Genomic DNA, 19,603 nt, shown 5'->3' with positions numbered 1-19,603 from the left:
GTCCCCCGCATCGGCAGGCGGGCTCCCAACCACTGCGCCACCAGGGAAGCCCAGAAGTAAGTACTTCTTATCAGTAATTTAAATACAAATGAACTTGACTCTCCAGTCAAAAGACAGAAATTGGCAGAATGGATAAAAACATGAGATCCAACTATATGCCATCTACAAGAGACTCACTTGAGATCCAAAGACACAAGTGGAAGATATTCCATGTAGATGGTAACCAAGAGTGAGCAAGGTGGCTGTACCAGTATCAGGCAAAATCGGCTTTAAGTCAGAAAAGTTTAGAAAAGATAAAGGCATTCTGTATTAATAGGTTCAGTACAGCAAGATGATACAACAATTACAAATGTCTGTGTACCTAATGACAGACCATCAAGAGACAAGAAGCAACAGCTGACGGAATTGAAGGGAGAAATAGTTCTACAGTAATAGTTGGAAATGTCAATACTCTGCTCTCAGTAACGGATAGGACATCCAGACAGAGGATAAGAAAGGAAATAGAGGACTTAAGGACTAGATACATGGGCGTGTATTTTATTGTAATGCTTTAAGCTATACAGGTATATTTTATACCTCCTGTTGAACATGTGTGAGGGGTCTCGTAATGATCAACAATTTAAGAGTCGACGAACAGTGAGGTATTGGTGACCATGAGCCTTGAGTACTTTTCCAGGAAGTTTGCTGAAAGCGGGAAGAGGCCTGAGACTGGGGCTCCAGGGGGAACCCAGGTGCAGGAGGGTTCCTGCCCTTTATTGCTTTGAGAAAGTTGAGCCTGTTTCTAGCCTGTGGGTACAGGACCTGGGCAAGTGGTGTCACTGCATCAGTAAAGCTGCTGGAAGAGCCAGGAAGGGCAGTCCTGGGACCTGAGTGGAGGGACCGGCCTGGGATGGAGCTTCATGGAGTGGGCAGGGGGCAGTGCGGGGCTGGCCTTGGTCAGGCTCCCTCTGCTGGCGTGGCCTCCAGACCCAGGGACAGGGCTCGGGAACACCGGTCCTCAGCAGGCAGGACGCAGTGTCTGAGGCCACACAAGGAAAACCAGTGTGAGACATACACTTTCCATTTCAACTTTTTTTTCTTGCGGGTTGGGGAGAAGAGGTACGTGGAGGGAGGACAAGCTGGCACACAGCCTCGGCATCCAGGTGGGTTAGACATCTGCCACTCACAGAGCCCTGGGAGCCTCTGGTTCCCTGGTGGTCACCCAGTGACAGGTGACGGAGTGTGATGAGTAGATTCCAGGAGTAGGGCATGAAGGAAGCAGGGAGCTTCACACCCCCAGGAACATTCCCGAGGATCACAGCCAGAGACTGTGTAAGCCAGGGGCTGTGCAACGCAGCACTGTCATTGTTCACTGAGTGGCGGCCACTAAGCCCTTTCTGTCAACCCCAAATGCAGCGGGAAGCAGGGTAAAGAAAACGCTGACGTGTGATTCTCCTCCTGAACCCTTTGTCCACCCCTGACGCTGAGCTTTTCACCCTGTCCTGTCTGTGTTTGGCCACTAGGTATGTAAAGACCTATCTGCTGCCTGACAGATCCTCCCAGGGAAAACGCAAGACTGGAGTCCAAAAGAACACGGTGGAGCCGACCTTTCAGGAGACCTTGAAGGTACTTGCTGGACAAATACTCATGTGCTGAGTCTCCCCATCCCGGGATGGGCCCCTGGGGCCAGAGTCCAGCGGATGGTTCTTCTAAACTCTCGAGTCAGTTAAATGTAAGTGCAGACACTTAAACGTTTCTGCAGGGCTCTGTCAGTCAGTGGCAAGTGGTAGAAAATAAATATCAGCCTTTGTACAGGAAAACTGCAGAGTCTGCTGAACTTGAGAATGGCCTTTGATTAATGATTTGCGAAAAAATGGTAGAATAGAAACTGCGTGCCTCTCAATTTCTCAAATTGGTTTGTCCTGTTGAATTTTTATGACTGTCAGGGAGGTATTCTCAAGTAAGGGACCCTGTAAGTGAAACTGCTGAGTTATCATGATGAAGTACTTTTATGAAGATAATGTCTGGTATACCTAGATTTCTTATTTTATGAAAAACTAGTCATTTTATGGGAAAAAAAGCCTAGAGGAATTGTTTGGGTTTTCATTTTCTTTGGTGCTAAGAAATGTGACTTGTGGTTTAGGGCAGAGATCAGGGAGGCAGTGCCTCCTGCTGGGATTCAGGATGGAAAATTGGAGGTGACGTCTGGCGAGTGCAGATGGCAGGTGGGTGTGGGAGGTGGAAGAATAGTCCAGAGACGTACCCACTCAAGGCTGGGTAGCCCGGGGATCCCATGTGTCAAGCCTGAGAAAGGAGAGGACTTTTGTTTGCCTTCCTGGGCAGATAGCATTGTGAACTCCCAGCCAGGGGCCATCCGGGTGGCTGGCACAAGAGTCCCGTTCGAGACATGAAAATAGCCATTGTTTTCCATGCGCCTGCTGTGGCCAAGTACTTTATATACCCTCTGAGCCAGGTGTTAGAATCCTCACTTAGCAATAGGGGAAACTGAGGCTTAGAGAGTACTTAAAAGTACAGCTGTGACCCATGATGGGCTAGCACTCCTTCACAAAATTGATGTTCATAAGGACTCCCCAAGGGATTTTTTATTTAAAGCAGATTGTGATTCAGCAAGTGTGGGCAGGGCCTAAGGTGCTGCTTGTCTGGGACACTCTGGTAGTGAGTTACTGGACACTAGTCTTCATGTGGTTTTGCTCATGTACCTGCTGACAGAATTTTGAAAAGCTCTGTACCCCCTCAAAGGTATAAGCTGATATATAAAATTACTCATCACAGGTTTAAGGTGTTTCGTACTAAACAGAGGCAGACAAATATTTCCTGTTTTATGAAACGAGACAAAGATGAGGATTGACTATTTTAAATACTTCATTATATACTTTGGTTTTTTTGTTTTTTTTTTTTTTTTGCGGTACGCGGGCCTCACTGTTGTGGCCCCTCCCGTTGCGGAGCACAGGCTCCGGACGCGCAGTCCCAGCGGCCATGGCTCACGGGCCCAGCCGCTCCGCGGCATGTGGGATCCTCCTGGACCGGGGCATGAACCCGCGTCCCCCGCATCGGCAGGCAGACTCTCAACCACTGCGCCACCAGGGAAGCCCTATACTTCGGTTTTTAAAGTTTTAACTACCTTATTTAAAATGCACCCAGAATCTCAAAGGAATCACCTACAATCTGTTATCCATCGGTTTTATCTAGTATATTGTGAATATTCTGTGAATATCGTGAAGAACTTTCCAGATGCATTGAAAAGAATCAGTGTCTTCATTCTAAATGTAGAACATCTCAACACAGACCCAGGCTTAGCCCTCATAGAAGTATGTGTAAGATGGAAAAGACGGGAAGATGAAGAAGCTGAGCAATCATTAACAGTTTGGCAGAAACCAGTATTTCAAATTCCCCCTGAGGTTGCACCCCTGGGGCAGGGCACAGGAGTAAGATACCAGGTGTGAGAACTGTCTTCACCAGTTTTGAGAAAAGTGCATGTGAACGTTGAGGATCTAGAAACTGATCCTCCAAGTTTTCTAAGTAGAACACTCCTGGGGGAGACTTTCTGCACTCCAAGGGGTGCTGGCACTCCCCTTGAAGACCACTCAGTGGGGGGCCTGGGAAGGATGAAACAAGACACCAGGTCTGGGTGATGTTGGCTGTTGCCTTATCCTTGTTCTCTGGCATTGGTTACACTTGGTACCCCGTGGAAGCTAGCAATCCAGGGCCTGCTGGCACGGCCTTGTGGACCTAACAGGCAATGGAAAATAGGTCTTATTTTATGGTATTTTTACATTTTTAAAAATTAATTTTGTTTATTTTTGGCTGCATTGGGTCTTTGTTGCTGCGCGTGGGCTTTCTCTAGTTGCAGCGAGCAGGGGCTGCTCTTCATTGCAGTGCATGGGCTTCTCGTTGCGGTGGCTTCTCTTGCTGCGGAGCATGGGCTCTAGGCGCGTGGGCTTCAGTAGTTGTGGCACGCGGCCTCAGTAGTTGTGGCACGTGGGCTCAGTAGTTGTGGCTTGCGGGCTCTAGAGCGCAAGCTCAGTAGTTGTGGCGCACGGGCTTAGTTGCGCCGCGGCGTGTGGGATCTTCCTGGCCCAGGGCTCAAACCCATGTCGCCTGCATTGGCAGGAGGGTTCTTAACCACTGCACCACCAGGGAAGCCTCTAGGTCTAATTTTAAAACGCAGATTCAGTCAACCAAAGGAAGTAGTCAGGACCCAAAGAGAAGTAGGCCTGTGTTTCCAAGGGAGTTGAGGAGGGCTGCCCAGCGTGCAGAGACCATGCAGCTGCCCCAAGGACGGTCAACTTTCCTCCGCAAAGTAGCTCGTTCTGAGAGGGAGCAGACACAGCACGGTGCACTGTTGGCCTGGACTTGACTAATGGGGCGTGTAGCCATGAAGGAAATAACTAGATTAATTTAGAGTTTAAAGATAGAGTATGGAACAAGGGGCAGAGTTGGAAATGGGCATGCAATTGAGGGGAAGAGACTAAAAATCGTCTGAGAGCTGTGGGCCTGGGAGCTGTGGCCTGGGTGCTGTGGGCCTGGGAGCTGTGGCTCAGGTGCCCAGGTTGACCGTCTCTGTTCCCCCTCCGCAGTACCAGGTGGAGCCTACCCAGCTGGCGACCCGGCAGCTGCAGGTGTCTGTGTGGCACCTGGGCACGCTCACCCGGAGGGTGTTTCTTGGAGAAGTGATCATCCCTCTGGCCACGTGGGACTTTGAGGACCGCACGACCCAGTCTGCCTGCTGGTATCCACTCCAGGCCAAGGTGATGTCTGCTTTGGGTGATGTCTGGGCAGCCCCTACCCCCATCCCACCACGAGAACCAAACCCACTTTTCAAAGGGGATCCAAGGAGAGAGAACCCATCTGGGGAGCCTGGGACCCAGGACCCAGTGCACACCTGCCAGCCTGTGACTCTGCAGTAGGAGCTTCCGGGGAGCAGAGGCTCACGGCCGGGCCCCGGGGGGGGGCGGGGCTGGGGGAGGTTGGGCTGAGGGACTCTTACCTGCTCAGGTTTGTTCAAGGTCCCAAATAGTCCCACCCCCAGTGTGGCCCCGACATAAGCAGGGACCCGGCCTGGTGGGTCCACGCGCTTCCCAGCATTCAGGGTCACTTACTGCCAGCGGGGGAGGCCTTGACCTTCTTGGGCCAAAGCCTACACCTGGGGCCGGCAGGCTGCCCTGCTGGTGGGACCCGCCTCAGACTGCGCGCTCTCGTGTGTTGTATCTTCACTCCCAACCAAGCAGCGTTCCCCAAACAGTAATGGGTGAGAATGACTGGACCCAGTGACCTCAGGAAGGCAGGGCCAGGGGTTCCGTGTCGGATAGGCTGGGAGAGCAGAGCTGGCTGGTGGCCACGCAGGTGAGAGGGAGAGGCAGGGGGGAAAGGGTAGCGCTTCTTGGGGCGGCTGCTTTGTGCATTTCTGTGCCAAGATCCAAGATGTGAGATTGTGAAGGGGGAGAAGATGTGGGCTCTGCCACCTCCTAAGAAATGGCAGCAGGGTGTGCAGTCCCACCAGCGAAAGCCTGGCAGCGAGGCTGAGTCTTTACGAGGGTCCCCCGTACCATCTTACCTCTGTTTTCCTCTCCCAAGCCAGGCAGGCTCTGATTCACAATGCCCCTCCTGAGAAGCGTCTCCGGTTTCTACAGGGTTAAGCCCGGGGCCTCCTGTCTCTTTTCTTGGTGGGGTCTGTGAGCCCGCACACACACCCTCCGCGCACACACCCTCCGGTGCCCTGCGCTTCCTCTTCTCAGAACCCGAGCCCGTCTTCAGAACTCCACTTGGGAACATCCACTTGGATATTCTTTCTGCAGTCTAAGTTCTGCCCAAGACGGTCCTTAAATCTCACCTCCTCCATGAAGGCTTTCCTGATTTTCCCTGCCAGATGTGGTCTCCCCTGCATCCGAGGGGCCCTTCCCACCTTCTCCCCACAGGACCCCTTACTCGGGTCAAGGCAGGCTGCCACCAAGGCTGGTCACCTTTGGATAAGCAGGCGAGGAACAGAAATCACCAGACTGAAAGGTGTCCCTCCTAATCCCAGCTAATAGGGAGTGACAGCCCACGCTGGATCGGTGCGGAGGGCCCACTCACGGGCCTGCCCCTTCGGTCCTGACAGGAGGGAACCATGGGGATGCTGAGGGGGAAGCCTGCTCCTCCCTGCCGTTGGGACCGGACAAATCTAGACATGTCCCAGCGTCACCCCGCTGGGTGAAATGTTGATGGGGTCACGGTCACCCTCTCCAAGCCCTTCCTTTGCTCACTTTCTGGCAGAAATCCCTCGCGACCAGAGAAGCCACCTGGGTCCTCAGTGTGGGTTCTGGGGTGGGCGGGGCCGACTCAGCAGCCGGGGGAGCCCCTCGCCAGGGGCACCGAGCCCCGGACCCCGTGGTTTCCCGTGCCTGCCACAGTCCCTGGCACGGACGGGTAGCTCGAACCTTTACTAACCTGGGTGGAATCAATGTGGGCTTGTTTTACTTGTTCAGCTCCGGGTTGTGCCCAGGCTTCCTTAAGGCCAATCCCATGGGGACGTGCCAGGGCCTCGGGGCCCCTCTGCTTCCTCGGCTCATCTGCCTCTGGTGGGCTGCGTCTGCCGGGGTGGCAGAGCTGGGGCTGGTGAGGGTAGGAGTGAAACGTCCCCAAACGGAAGGAAGCCCAGCCCTGCCACAGGTGTGCCCACACCACCGGGGCTCCCAGAGGCTTGGCAGGGGGAGGTTGGAAGGGGATGCTCATGGACAGAGCTGAGGCAGTGAGAGAAGCCTAGGAGATTCTGGCTCTGGGGAATCCTCTCTTCCCACAGGCAGAGAAAGATGAAGACAGCGTCCCCAAGAATAACGGAGAACTTGTGGTCCGGGCCAAACTGGTCTTCCCTGCAGGGCCCGGAAAGCTCCAGGAGGCTCAAGAAGGTGGGTGGCCTCCAGCCCCACAAACGTTTGTCTGTCACTGTCCTCAGAGCCTGGGCAGTTTCCCAGCGTTTCCTCCCATCGCCCCCGATCCCACGAGCTCCAATAACTCCCACCCAACCTGCGAAGCCCAGCCCGGGAGGCGGGTTCTCTGGAAGCCTCGGCTCGGAAGGGAAAGGAACGACCAAAGCCAGGCCGCGGTGCCTGCTTTACGGGCTCCTAGGACACCTGCCCCGAGGCTTTCCTCCCAGGGGGCCGGCTTGCCTGGCCTGCCTGGGCCAACAGTCCCGCTGGGGCCCCCCTCGCAGACTGACCACCTGCGTGACGGCCGGGAGTTTGTCCCCAACTCCAGGTTCAGGCACCTGCAAGGCTCCGAGTGACCGGCTCCCTGCTCCTGGGCCACGTGAGCAGCAGCTGCATGGCAGGATCAGGGTCCTCAAGGAGCTTCAGGAGATGTCACCGACTCATAACGTGGGGCACGTGGAAAAGACGAGGGTGGAGAGTGAAGACGGGAGGAGGGGCAGTTCCACAAAGTGACTCGTGACTTCCTGTCTGCCCAAAGAGGGGGTTCTGCTGCTGGGCTCACAGGGCCCCAGCAGGCCAGCAGCACACCCCCCCGTGCTCCACGGGAGCCCCCGTCAGCAGAGGTCTCTTCCCCAACCTGCTGGCCACAGCTGGCTCGCGCCCCTGCTGCGGCCTCTCCTTGGCCCCTTGTTACTCTCGGCAGCTTCTGGTTCCCTGGATTTTAAGTCCTTCCCCGCTGCCGCCATGCTGCCCGTGCAGTGGTGCATGTGCTCCTCTGCCCGCGAGCTCTCGGGATCTGAGGGCTGCAGCCCACCCTCTGGTTAAGCTGCCAGTCTGGGTTGGTGCCACTGCGGGCCGCAGAGGTAGCACTGACGGTGAATGCCAGCTTTCCTTCCAGGGACGGGAGACGAGCCATCACGTAACGGTCAGCTCTGTCTGGTAGTGCTGCGAGCCCAGAATCTACCTGTGCGCTCAGATGGTACCTTAAACTCATTTGTTAAGGGGTAAGTATTACATTTAATCAAATATGATTTATTGATGATCACACATGGCATCGTCTCTGTAAGGAAACACCAAAACGTGTCAGCCGTTTTAAACTCACTTTAGCTTGCCTGTGAAAATCTGACATAATGCGTGCTAACGACGCGTTTCCAAGAATTCACGGGACTTGGGAGTGCTGAGGCTGGCTTTGGAATACCACATTGTAAACTAAACCCAAATCTTGTCCTTGTGACATCAGTAAATCAGCCCTAGGGACTGAGTGGGGAGCAAGCGGAAAGCAGTGTGGTTGCTAAATATTTCTTTAGCTTAACATCTCCTCTTGGATCAACAGTAACACGGATGACTCTGCGCGCTCCATTCTTACTCACTTCGGGTGTCATGGTGTCTCCAAACGTAAAGCACACGCCGTTAATAAGTGTGTAGACTTGCTAGATCCCCAGGCGGTGACACAATGGAAAAATGATGGCTGACCTCATCCACACAGAACTGAGTGCATCTCCTAAGCCTTCCTTCCACTTATCTGTACGGCCTTGAGCAAGTGACTTAGCCCTTCTGCATTTATTTTCCTGAGAGCAGGGTTAAAGGAGATAACGTGTGTGCAGAGTCCTGGTCCCTGGGTAGCAGGTCTGACGAGCCTCGCTGTGGCCTGGTGGTCGTCACACCAAGGAGGCGGATTAAGGCAAGGGCCACGTGGCCTCGAAGCCCGAAGTCCCCTTAACAGAGTACTCGGGACAGAATTCAGCTCTCAGGGGAATTTGGAACATCCTAGTGTGAGAGGTCACGTAGCCAATCTCAAAATTCCTTCTTGTTCCTTGCTCACAATTTTTGTTCTGCAGTGGGTTTAGCGCTTCTCTGAGCACTCAGGCTCACCGATGAGCAGGTGCCAACAGAGAGAGGGGGCCGTGTGGTGGGCGGAGCTTACAGGGTTTGAATCTATTTCCTCGTGCAGCTGTCTCACTCTGCCAGACCAGCAGAGGTTGAGACTGAAGTCCCCCGTCCTGAAGAAGCAAGCCTGTCCCCAGTGGAAGTACGCCTTCGTTTTCAAAGGGGTCACCCCTTCTCAGCTGAGGCAGTCCACCCTGGAATTAACCGTCTGGGACCAGGCCACCTTCGGTGTGAGCGACCGCTTGCTGGGAGGCGCCAGGCTTGGTTCCAGTGAGTCTGAGATATTTCTAAGGCCCAAGCTGCATCGGTGATCCTTAGTCACTGCCCTACCTCCATGGCTACCATGAAAAGAAAAAGTGTTCCCATGATGGCAGGTGACTTGACTGGCTGTGAAACTGCCTGACCCGTCAGAAATGGAAATTGCTTAGTTCTAGCTTTTACTTTACAACTGAGCGGTAATACAGCAAAGCATCTCAACGATTTAAATGAGATTTAGCTCTGCTAAAGAAACAAAGATTCAAGGTCTCAAAATGGGCTGGGTACAGTATTTGCTTTTGTTTTTGGCCGTCCATCATAAAAGGATTATTTTCTTAAAGGAGAATATCTTCTTAACCCAAACAACTGGCAATTCAGAAAGTATTTCATTAATAGAGGGACTAGAGGGTGACGCTTTTCAGTGTCGCTCAGCAGAAGTGCTGCTGGCTTTTTGTGGGGGTGGGGGGGGCAGCAGGGCCCCCCAAACACTGTCACAACCAAAACACCCGCACACATTCCCAGAGCCTCCGAGACCACTGAAGAGAAACGAGACTCGCTGTTAAATTACAATTTGTTTAAAAAGGAAGACTGTCCAAAGAACACCCTTTCCTCTAAGGAACTCCTCTCCTTACTGTGGCGGGGCACATTTTAACATGGTCTTAAGTTCTGGTGAAAAGTTACTGTATACTTTGCTGCTGGTCCTTTTTAAAACTGCGAAAGGACGGCGAGTGTCCCCTGGCTGCCATCACTAATCTGTCCCTTCGCTCACACACAGGGGAAGAGCCAGTGGGCGGTACAGACTCGTGCTCACAATCAAAGCTCCAGTGGCAGAAAGTGCTCTCCAGCCCCAACCTGTGGACAGACATGACCCTCACCCTGCACTGACCGGAGGCTCCGGGCGCAGCGGGGTTTCAGGTGCCGGGGCCTGATGGTCGGCTGCGGGGCTGGGCGTGCGGGTACGGGGGTGGAGGGTGGCGAAGGGCCCTGGGGAGTGTGAGCTCTCCCTGTCTATAGCCGTCCTGCCGCTGAGACGTTCTTCCACATTCCTGTGTATTTAGTCGGAACCATTATCGATGCTACATTAGTTAGGTCTCAGGTCGGTTGTCTGTGCTTTGAGAGATGTGGAAAATGACCCGATTTCAATAAATGTTCAACAGTTACCCTGGTCTCCCTGTGCTTATCAAATAGCAAAAATTATGACCTTGTTATGTGCGTTTCAAAGGGAAAAGAAGGACGTGGTGGGTAGTCAATTCCTACCATTCTGCCGTGGAAAACCGTTTCTGGAGGAGGTCAGCCGTCCCCACGGGGTGCTGAGGGATGCCCGTTTCCGGTGGGTCAGCGCTAAGGTCACCCGAGGGCTGCCCAGCCCCACACAGCGCGGCTGCCAGGCTGCGCGGGAGCTGAGTCCGAGAAGGGCTGCTCCAGCAGCACCTGCCCAGAGACGCCTGCCGCCGCATCCCGCAGGCCTTTGGGTTCATCCTCACAGGACACCTGAAAGGAAAAGGACCGAGCAGAGCGTGGAAAGGCAGGACGCGAGTGAGCAGAAGTGGCACCGACGGACACCTGCTGCCTTTTCAAGGACGTGGTCCAGAAGGGAAGGAGGTCAGAACAGGTTGTGCTTGTGGAGGGACCGAGATGCTGACCGGGTCAGAAGGGCCCTCAGGGCTGGAGTCTGAATTATCAGAACAGCCTGCGAGTCATTTTCCAAACAAGCAGCTCTGATAGAAAATTCAAATTGCGCGTAGTCGATTACATGCACAAGGAACGCTTAGAAGTAAAAAGCCATTTTCCCAGATGAGATTACAACAGTTAATCAGCTTCACTGCTGCCCTCAGGTCACATCAGATTAAGTGCTATGGTTACGTGGTTTTTAATATGTAATTTTTATTATTCTGTAAAAGGTAACAAAATATACAGAATGAAACTTTCCCTTTTTTAAACTAATGTTACAAACCCATCTCATCACTTACATATAAATACTGTACTCTACAGCTGATTATTTAGGTGTATAAGTCCAACAATGTAGCCCTCTAGCTGTTAAGCATAAAAAAGAAAGAAAAAAAATTATCCTGAGTGATCGAATGATCACAGGATTTCATCAACTGAACTGAAGGCCTGGAGGAAGGAAATCGTGTGTGCAAGTGTGTGAGAGAGAGTACTTCAGACTTTTCAAAAATTTCATCCTTCAAAAACCAAATATACAAAGATGCATCCTTCATAGAAATCAACAAGAAATCAATGTCAGCTAATTTCAAATAGAAAAAAGTATGGCACAGAATGTAAGCCACGATGTGGCTTTTATCACACATGCCAGCACGGAGTTAGTTATTCAGACATTACAGGCATCTTAACTGATTCAGCCCTGCTCCAAGCATAAAACAGGAAGTGATTCAATGATAATAATAAAAATAAAAATCAGGCCTGTTTGGCACTATGATACAGTTGGGAAAAATAAACTCCCAGCCCTAGAACATTCCCACTGAAATAACTACTCTCTTTTTAAAGGGCCTGTAGGATGATGAGGGCTGTAGGTCTCGAGAACGATCAATACAAGTACACGTTAGGAGTCGGCCAGCGGCCCTCGCTCCGCCGAGCCCGGGCGGCGGCGCCCTTCACATGGCCTCAAACTCGTCGATGCGCTGCTTGGTGTTGCCCTGGCGGATCTGACGCAGCGTCTTGTACTTGTCCCGGCCTTGCCGCATGTTCTCGTTGTGGATGATGTCATTGTGGGTCCGCTTGTTCTCGTCTCTGGCCTGGGACAGCTCGCTGGTCAGAGTCTGTAACGTGAAGCAGCCTCGGTCAGCTCGCGGCCCCACACAGAGCCCCAGCCCCCCCCCCCCCCGCCCCGTGGGGAAAGCGGGCCCGGCCCGCATCCCGCTCACCCTCAGCTGCCGCTGCACGCGCTCGTTCTTCTCGGCCTCGGTAATGCGCTTCTCCTCGTTGCGGTCGTCCAGGATGCCCTCACTGGACAGCTCGGCGCTGTAGCCTGTGTACTCCGTGCCCTCCTCCTGCGGGTTCTCCTGGACATGGTAGTTAACGGGCTCGTACACTGGGGGCGGAGGCGGCGGGGGTGCGGTCATCACCAGGTGCAGCTCCTCCTTGGTCTTTACCAGGTCATCCTGGGCTTCTTTGGCCTTTGAAAGCAGATTAATGGACAGCTGAGAACCTTTCACGGGGAACCTCGTGTTTGGACCATTTTCTTAAGAGCCGCCTTTGCTCTACAAGAAGGCCACCGTCCGTGCTAAGAGAAGAAGGATTCCGCTCCCTCCCCCCACTCCCTTCTCCTGGGGGCTGGAGATGCGCCTGGCCTGAAGCAGCACAGAGCCGAGGCGCCAGGAATGTGGCTGAGCAGGTGGCCCTGGTCTCTGCAGCCTCTTCCAGGTCTGCGGACCCGGATCCCCTGAGCAGGTATCAACTGTGCCCACGGCACCAAGAGAAACTGTCACACCAGGTCTTGACATTTGTCTAAGTACTGTAACTTCTTTATGTCTGTAGTCCTTGTATATGTTCACTGCATATACTTTTGAAAAAACTGTCAAAGAAGCAAACCCTCCAGCCACTGAGGAGCACTCCAGCATGCTGGTGTTCGGTTTGTTCTTCCCCCGCGCGGCGCTGCTATCAAGCCCCTCCCAGCCTGCCAGCCCCCAGCTCAAGCCCTTCTTACCTGCCACCCGGTAGTCCTTCCAGCAACTCCTGGGGGTCCGCACACTCAACCCCGCCCACCTCGTCACCACCCTGGCCCCGAGACGCGCTTAGCTTGTACCCGTTTTGTAACCAGTTCCTCATTTAATACCTTATAAGGAGCACTTTCTCTGAAAACCTAAGGACTGAAGTGTTCTGCACACAGCTAGAGTAGGGGGATGGGGCGGGGGTGAAGACCCATGAGGGGGAGGTGCCGGCCATCCCCAGAAAGGACCACCGCAGAGGGGGAAGCGTTGGAAAGAGCTGGGGAGGGGAGAGGAGCCCCACGGCCTGGCCGTGGTCTACACTCTGAACCCGACGCACAGCACGGTCCCGGTACGCAAGGGGGCTCCCAGATGGAGACAGGCGCCCCTGACACCGGAACCGACGCGGTTCTCACTATGACAGCGAAAACTGACTAAACCCCTGGGGGTCCTTACGAGTCGGGTATTGCTCGTCCCGATCTGCAAGGAAACCGAGCCTCAGAGGCGAGGCCGCCAGCCCAGCAGAGCCTGGAGACCCCCAGGATCCAGGTCTTCCCATGCGTGGACTGGCGCTGGGAGCGGCAGGAGGGCTCCGCGCAGGGACCACGGCCGCGGCTGGGGACACCCGCGTAATCCCACACAAAGCTAGTTCCTGATGGGGGCAGCCAGAGCACGGTGAGCAAGTGGCTCTCGTTCCCCTGCTGCCCACCCCACCCCCCCACCGCGTCCTCGCCAGCGCTCACCCGGAGCTGCCACTCCTCCACCTCGTCCTCCTTGCGCCGCCGCGCCTCCTCCAGGAGGGCGATCTTGGCGGTGTGCTCGGCGAGTTCCGTGGCCTGGGAAAGGGGCCGGAGCCAAGGTGATTTCCGGGACGCGCTCGGCAGGCGCCACTCGCGAACGGAGGGCCACGTGTTCTGGTACATGGCCGAGTCCCCGTCCAGCGGTTTCCCCCCGCCGCCCGAGGGCCAACCACCGCAGGGCCCCCTCCCCACGGGCCACCCTACACCCTCAGGCAGGTCACCTTACAGCCCCAATACCAATTATTATAAGGCAGGTGTCACTTTTTCAATCCCCAGAGGCGGCCTCTCTGTAACTGAGCACCGTGTGGCCGCGCCCCCTACCAGCTGCTCCTGGCTCTTGATCTGATCCGCCGCCTGCCTCTCCAGCTCGTCCTTGGCGTGCAGCGCGGCCAGGCGCTCGGCCTCCAGGCGCTCGGCCTCCTCCTGCGCCCGCTTCCTCTCCTCCTCCAGCTTCAGGGCTCGCTGGATCTGGTCCGAGAGCTCTAGACACAGCGCAGAACCAGAGCTGCTCAAGGCTCCTGCCAGGGACCCTGCAGTCTTGCCCCGAATTGCCACCCAGAGGGGACCGGATGGGACACGAGCGTGAACACACCAACGCCGCAAAGCGGTGGGCCAAGTTTCACGGTGCCAGGACCTCTTCTCCCCGGGACACTGAAGGGAACGCTCACGGTGGTGAAACTGCCCTCCCCCGGCCAGGCCCTGGCCGCACCCTCGTTGCGCTGCTCTCCCCAGAAACTCAGCATCTGCACCGCTCGCCTGGGTTTCAGCTTATAGCGGGGGAGATGCAGCACATCTCCAGAGACCGCAGGCCAAGCATTCTATCTCACGGAACCTTAACATCCTCATCAGAAACGGGGGATAATTCAGCCCTCCCCTCACAGGCCTGGGGGCAATTCAAAGGATTACTGTGCATAAAGCATTCGGCACAGAACCCACACAGGTGTTAATAAAATACAGAATTATTTTCTACAACCATTTTATCACGTCTCTTCTGCAAGTCTCTACTTCGGGTGTGTGCTTAACCTGGGATGTGTGTCCTTGGGACGGGGTTCCCTCCTGGTTGGCGTGTGCCGACCGTCGGCCCCCCGGGGCAGAGGCCCCGCCCACCTTTCTCCGCCTTCCTGGTCTTCTCCGCGTAGTCCTGGAGCCTGAGCATCAGCTCTTCCTTCTCACGCATCATCTGCTCTTTCTCTCTCTCCACGGTTTCTCTCCTTTTCTTCTCGGTTTCCAACTGCTGCCTGTTTCCGGGAGGGGAATCGGTGGTGGCACAGGAGGCTCAGACTCCGCACAGCGGCCTGGTCATCCCAGCCCAGGCACATGAGGGGCAGCTGCGTCTTGGTTACCAGCCGTCCCCAGCGTCCAGTCCAGGCCCCGGGCCCGTCCGTCCAGCAGAGGACACTGGTGACAGCACTGACCCCAGGTGCCCTGACTGCTCTCCACCTCGGGCTCTGCCCTGCCCACAGCAAGACAGCTCTGAGGGCTGAGCCGCGGCCCTGCAAACTGTGATCCGCCGGCCCTTCTGCGGGGAGCAGCGCAGACACGGCTGCCCGTCCCCGTGCCCGGGAGAACACGCCCCGACCGGCCCTCCTGCCACCGCCCGCCCCTGCTCACCGCTCCAGCTGCTTCTGCTGCTTCTCCTCCCGGGCCTGGGCCTTCATCTGCTGCACCTCAATGGTGTCGGGCTTCCTGCGGCGCATGTACAGCTCGTGGTTCCCCATGCACAGCTGCAGGATCCGCTTGTTAATTCGCAGGCGGGGGGCATAGAACACGAAGTCCTGCAGAAGAGAACAGGGCAGACTGCGACAAGGGGAACACCTTCCTTTGGCTTTCTTGTTCCAAACCCGACTTCACCCACTTCTGGATACCTCTTCGAAAAGGACAAACGTAGCAGAGAGTACGGGCCAGAAAGGGGGTTCAAGGTACAGCCACTGACCCCGAATGACAGACAGACGTTCCTGGTGCCGCGGGGCGCACGTTCTGCAGGACAAGCAGAGGGGGTGTGCGTGCTGAACCTCACGGCTGGACCACAAAGCTGCTCCGGGCCCAGCCCCCCCGGCCTTCAGGCTAACATCCTCGTCCGGCCTCTCCAGCCCCACAGCCCTGTCCGTCCCCGGTTCCTGCCCGCACAGCACAGCCTCTCCTACTTCACTGAGCTTCCGTCTCCTCCGTCTCAGCCTTTCGCCTCCCATGCTGCTACCAGCGCACTGCTAGGGTCACCGGCGGAACTTTGATGCCAGCCCGTCAGCTCCAGGACCAGGTGCAAACGCCCTGGGCTGGCGCACGTGAAGGCCTTCCGGCCCTGACCCACCCCTTGTTCACCTAAACTGCACTCTTTCACACCGTGAGCACATCCGCACACAGTCCCTCCTACTTGGCATGTCATGTCCAATCCCACACACCTGAGGCCACAGCACTTCCACGAGATCTCTCCTCCTCCACAGCTGTCACTTCTGTGCCCCCCGCACCTGATGGAGAGGTCAGCTGCGGCGTTGCTGGTGCCTTGCCCCGCTGGCTTGTTCCGCTCTCTCTCCCCCCACTAGATGGTCAGCTCCCTGGAGAGCTGGGCCACGTTCATTCATCTCTGCGTTCCCAGGACCAGACCAATGTGCCCAGGGAACAACTATCTGCTGGTGACTGACAGTTCCCGCGGCACTGTCGCATCTGACCCCGTGATACTGGGCGAGTCGCTCCGTCACTCTGAGCCTCAGCATCTTCAGCTACAACTAACGGTCTTGTGAGGATTAACTCAGAAAATGTTCACAAGACTTACAAAGGCGTCTGGCACAATGAAAGCTGCCTCAAACTTCGGGCTGTCTTACAAAACCGCTACTGGAAAGCCGCCTTTTTTTTTTTTTTTTGCGGTACGCGGGCCTCTCACTGCTGTGGCCTCTCCCGCTGCGGGGCACAGGCTTCGGACGCGCAGGCTCAGCGGCCACGGCTCACGGGCCAGGGAAGCCCTGGAAAGCCTTCTTAAAAACAAGAACAAAATCACAGCATCCAAGAGCTTTATGACTTGTGACCACACGAGTCCGGGACACGGATAACACAGGGTCTCGTTTCCTAGCTCCTGATTACCCCTGTAATTAACAGAGGCGACAGAGGAGCAGTATAGTTTAGAAACTCTTGCTAAAAGCTACTGGAGGGCTTCCCCGGTGGCGCAGTGGTTGAGAGTCCACCTGCCGATGCAGGGGACGCGGGTTCGTGCCCCGGTCCGGGAAGATCCCACATGCCGCGGAGCGCCTGGGGCCCGTGAGCCGTGGCCGCTGAGCCTGCGCGTCCGGAGCCTGTGCTCCGCAACGGGAGAGGCCACAACAGTGAGAGGCCCGCGTACGGCCAAAAAATATATATACATGGGAAAAGGCGCATCTGCTTCCTCTTCCCGCTTTCCTTTCTCTTCTGAGGCACAGGGCCCTGAGCACCCAGATGCCAACCACTGCGACAGGGACGGGGTGGCTGAGGCCAAGAAGCGGTGCCGTGTGTCCCAGAGCGACTTCCAAAACCTACAGGAGCACGCCGCGCGAGCTGAGCAACAGGCCCAGGAAGGGCCTGCTTAGTGCCTCAGTCTGGTACACCTGTCCAAAAATGCTAGGAGAGAGTAATGTCGAGCCTGAGAGCCCACGGACCTCCTGGGCGGAGGGGGGCTCTCCTTGGGGTTTCACACACTTGTTATTAAGTCATCGGGTTTCCGAAGGAGGTGTCTGCGGAGCTGGGAGAAGCGGGTGTTTTTATTACCCACCTGTCTCCTATTACACAAAGAGAAAATAATCTCTTGTTACGGCTGCACAGCCATGCTACCCAAATGGGTCTTGACTGTGGTTCCTAAGTATTTGTAAAGAAACTCTAATTAGCACGAACTCCTCTTCAGAAAAACGTCACTTAAAAAATATCGAGGGTCAGAACTGCAGGTGACACTCCCCACAGCGTCCGGTCGCCCGAAGACAGGGCCTGTGAACACCAGAGACAGCGAGAGCATCCACGGCTTCGCGGGAGGTGGAGGAGCCCTCGCGTGCCGCCTTGAAGGAGGCCACTTCCTGACTTCAAGTTAAAAACAAAAACTAGAAACTTTTATTTAGAGATTTCTAAATCCACGTCTCCAGCCCAGGCCTCCTGATGAGACCTGGGGCAGGCCATCTTAGCTGGCAGAGAACGACGTCCTAAAAACCGAAACCAGGCATGAGGAAAGCGAACCCAAGTCCCCAAGGACACGGAGGAGGAAGGAGGGAAGCCCTGGCAAGCTGTCGGGTGAACACGGGAGCCCCGGGGCCGCCCTCTGCGCAGGCTGGGCAGGGCCCGCTGCTGTCACGTGCAGGTCTCCATCCTTCCGCCTCTCCCGTGGGGCAGGAACAAAAGGCCCATTCTCGAGGGGAGCCAGCTGTCTCGGCCCCGTGAGCCACCCAGGCAGGCACTGAGCAGCACAAGAGTCAAGATCACGGCCCCGGACCGCGGCACCCACGTGGCCGGGGGCAGAAGCTGCCTGGCTGAGGCGCGGGGCCGGCTGAGCGCCGGGGGCTTTGCCCAGGGGACCGCCCTCCACGCAAGCTCAGGAATCCCTCCCCCGGAGTGGTGACGCGACCTTTCGGGTCTCCTTTTCTGTCTTCTACGTAAAGGCGTGAACTTGGACATGTGGTGTTCCACCGCCCCAGGCGCTAAGCCTGCCTGCGGCTGCGCAGAACAGCCCTGGGAGGTGTGCGGGCCCCAAGGGACCCGTCCCCCCAGCCAGCCCCCACCATAAGGCACCCAAGCAGAGGACGCCTCCTTCGTGAGGCCCCCCAGACCCACCCACCTGAAGCCATCGCCCACCCCACCTCTCATGTGCGTCCCCCGACCTGTCACTCGGTACAGCTGCACTGTTAAATTCTCTGCCAGAAAGCACGTTGTTTCGTTTGTCTTCACCCATCTCTTCACTGGCGTGTCCACCTCCTGGGGCGGGACCTGTCCTGTTCCGCCATGCACACCATCCTAGTATCGCGCCTGACACGCGGCATGTGACCAGCAAATGTTTCTCTCTCCCTTTTTCCCCTTTCAAGTGACGGCTTCACATAAAACCAGATTATAGCATAAGTATACTCGGCTAATTCAACCAGATGTACCGCAACTGCCTTTGCCTGGGAGCTTGTGGTTGTACAATATTCTTCAGCTTTTCGGAAGCTAAACTTAAACCAAATGTGAAAAAAAACATACAACTTAATTTCTTAAACAGTCTACCCAGAATTCCTGCTTCTGTCACTTCTCAAAAAATGTTCTGAACCATCAGTAACGTCTCATGAACAGACAGTAGCCTACACAGGGTCGCAGGATCTTCTCGCTCTGACTGCCCCATCTCACTGCCCACGTAACGCTGGTAACAAACACTACGACCCTCGGTTCACGGTGCTGCATACTAATGTGACCTGTTACCACGGAGCTGGAGAGCCTGTACTAAACGCTTGTTAATTTAAAATAGCTGTGCAACTGCCCATGGAGCAGGAGTCATGAGTTTGCGAACAGCAGGAACACGGAAAGTGTCTTTCAGTGAAGACAATACTTCTACACACAGCGTCCAGACCTCTGGTTTTCCCTTCCTCGGGACTAACCCCTCGTGGGAGGAGCAGCTGGACAGCAATGCCACACGCTGTCCCCTGAGCGTTAACCGTCACCATGCGGTGCCCAAGCCCTGGAGGGCTCCCAGACGTGCCTCTCTGAGCCGAACACTGTAACTAAGGAAGCAAATTACATGAGACACCAAGTTCCTTCCGAACTGTAATTCTGGTAAAATTCACGACAGGCTCCAAGAAGGGTAAGAATTTCTTCTAGTGGCAGTTTTTTAAAGGACAGATTTCCAATTAGAAAACGAATTCCTGGGCTTCCCTGGTGGCGCAGGGGTTAAGAATCCGCCTGCCAATGCAGGGGACACGGGTTCAATCCCTGGTCCGGGAAGATCCCGCATGCTGCGGAGCAACTAAGCCCGTGCGCCACAACTACTGAGCCTGCGCTCTACAGAGCCCGCGAGCCACAACTACTGAAGCCTGCGTGCCTAGAGCCCATGCTCCACAAGAGAAGCCACCGCAGTGGGAAGCCTGTGCACCGCAAAGAAGAGTAGCCCCCGCTCACC

At 55.5% G+C, this 19,603-nt stretch overlaps 2 protein-coding genes across 8 annotated transcripts in view; one reads left to right on the top strand and one right to left on the bottom strand.

The window, feature by feature from the left end:
• The window catches only part of SYTL3 (synaptotagmin like 3), an 88,267-nt gene extending 78,077 nt beyond the window's left edge, over positions 1–10,190 (top strand). For 3 of the 6 annotated variants that reach the window (XM_027082241.1, XM_027082248.1, XM_027082235.1), the window contains exons 11-16: positions 1,503–1,605; positions 4,578–4,748; positions 6,779–6,884; positions 7,792–7,909; positions 8,857–9,062; positions 9,823–10,190. In XM_027082241.1, the coding sequence (XP_026938042.1) occupies positions 1,503–1,605; positions 4,578–4,748; positions 6,779–6,884; positions 7,792–7,909; positions 8,857–9,062; positions 9,823–9,932 (814 nt within the window). In that variant the 3' untranslated portion in view covers positions 9,933–10,190. The remainder of the gene's footprint in view (positions 1–1,502; positions 1,606–4,577; positions 4,749–6,778; positions 6,885–7,791; positions 7,910–8,856; positions 9,063–9,822) is intronic. The other 3 variants (XM_027082266.1, XM_027082256.1, XM_027082274.1) reach the window with 2 other exon arrangements.
• Positions 10,191–10,911: 721 nt separating this feature from the next.
• The window catches only part of EZR (ezrin), a 49,024-nt gene continuing 40,332 nt past the window's right edge, over positions 10,912–19,603 (bottom strand). Inside the window, exons 8-13 of one of the 2 annotated variants that reach the window (XM_027082296.1) lie at positions 15,124–15,287; positions 14,620–14,750; positions 13,834–13,994; positions 13,456–13,548; positions 11,930–12,181; positions 10,912–11,824 (exon numbers count right to left, since the gene is read on the bottom strand). In XM_027082296.1, the coding sequence (XP_026938097.1) occupies positions 11,660–11,824; positions 11,930–12,181; positions 13,456–13,548; positions 13,834–13,994; positions 14,620–14,750; positions 15,124–15,287 (966 nt within the window). In that variant the 3' untranslated portion in view covers positions 10,912–11,659. The remainder of the gene's footprint in view (positions 11,825–11,929; positions 12,182–13,455; positions 13,549–13,833; positions 13,995–14,619; positions 14,751–15,123; positions 15,288–19,603) is intronic. The other variant, XM_027082286.1, reaches the window with a different exon arrangement.

The sequence above is a fragment of the Aethalodelphis obliquidens genome, unplaced genomic scaffold (genome assembly GCF_003676395.1).
Source record: "Aethalodelphis obliquidens isolate GAN/ISIS:26980383/991018 unplaced genomic scaffold, ASM367639v1 scaffold3, whole genome shotgun sequence".
In the NCBI taxonomy this organism is placed as follows: Eukaryota; Metazoa; Chordata; class Mammalia; order Artiodactyla; family Delphinidae; genus Aethalodelphis; species Aethalodelphis obliquidens.
Note: the sequence above shows the minus strand (reverse complement) of the source record. Positions and strands in the feature narration are given on the sequence as shown.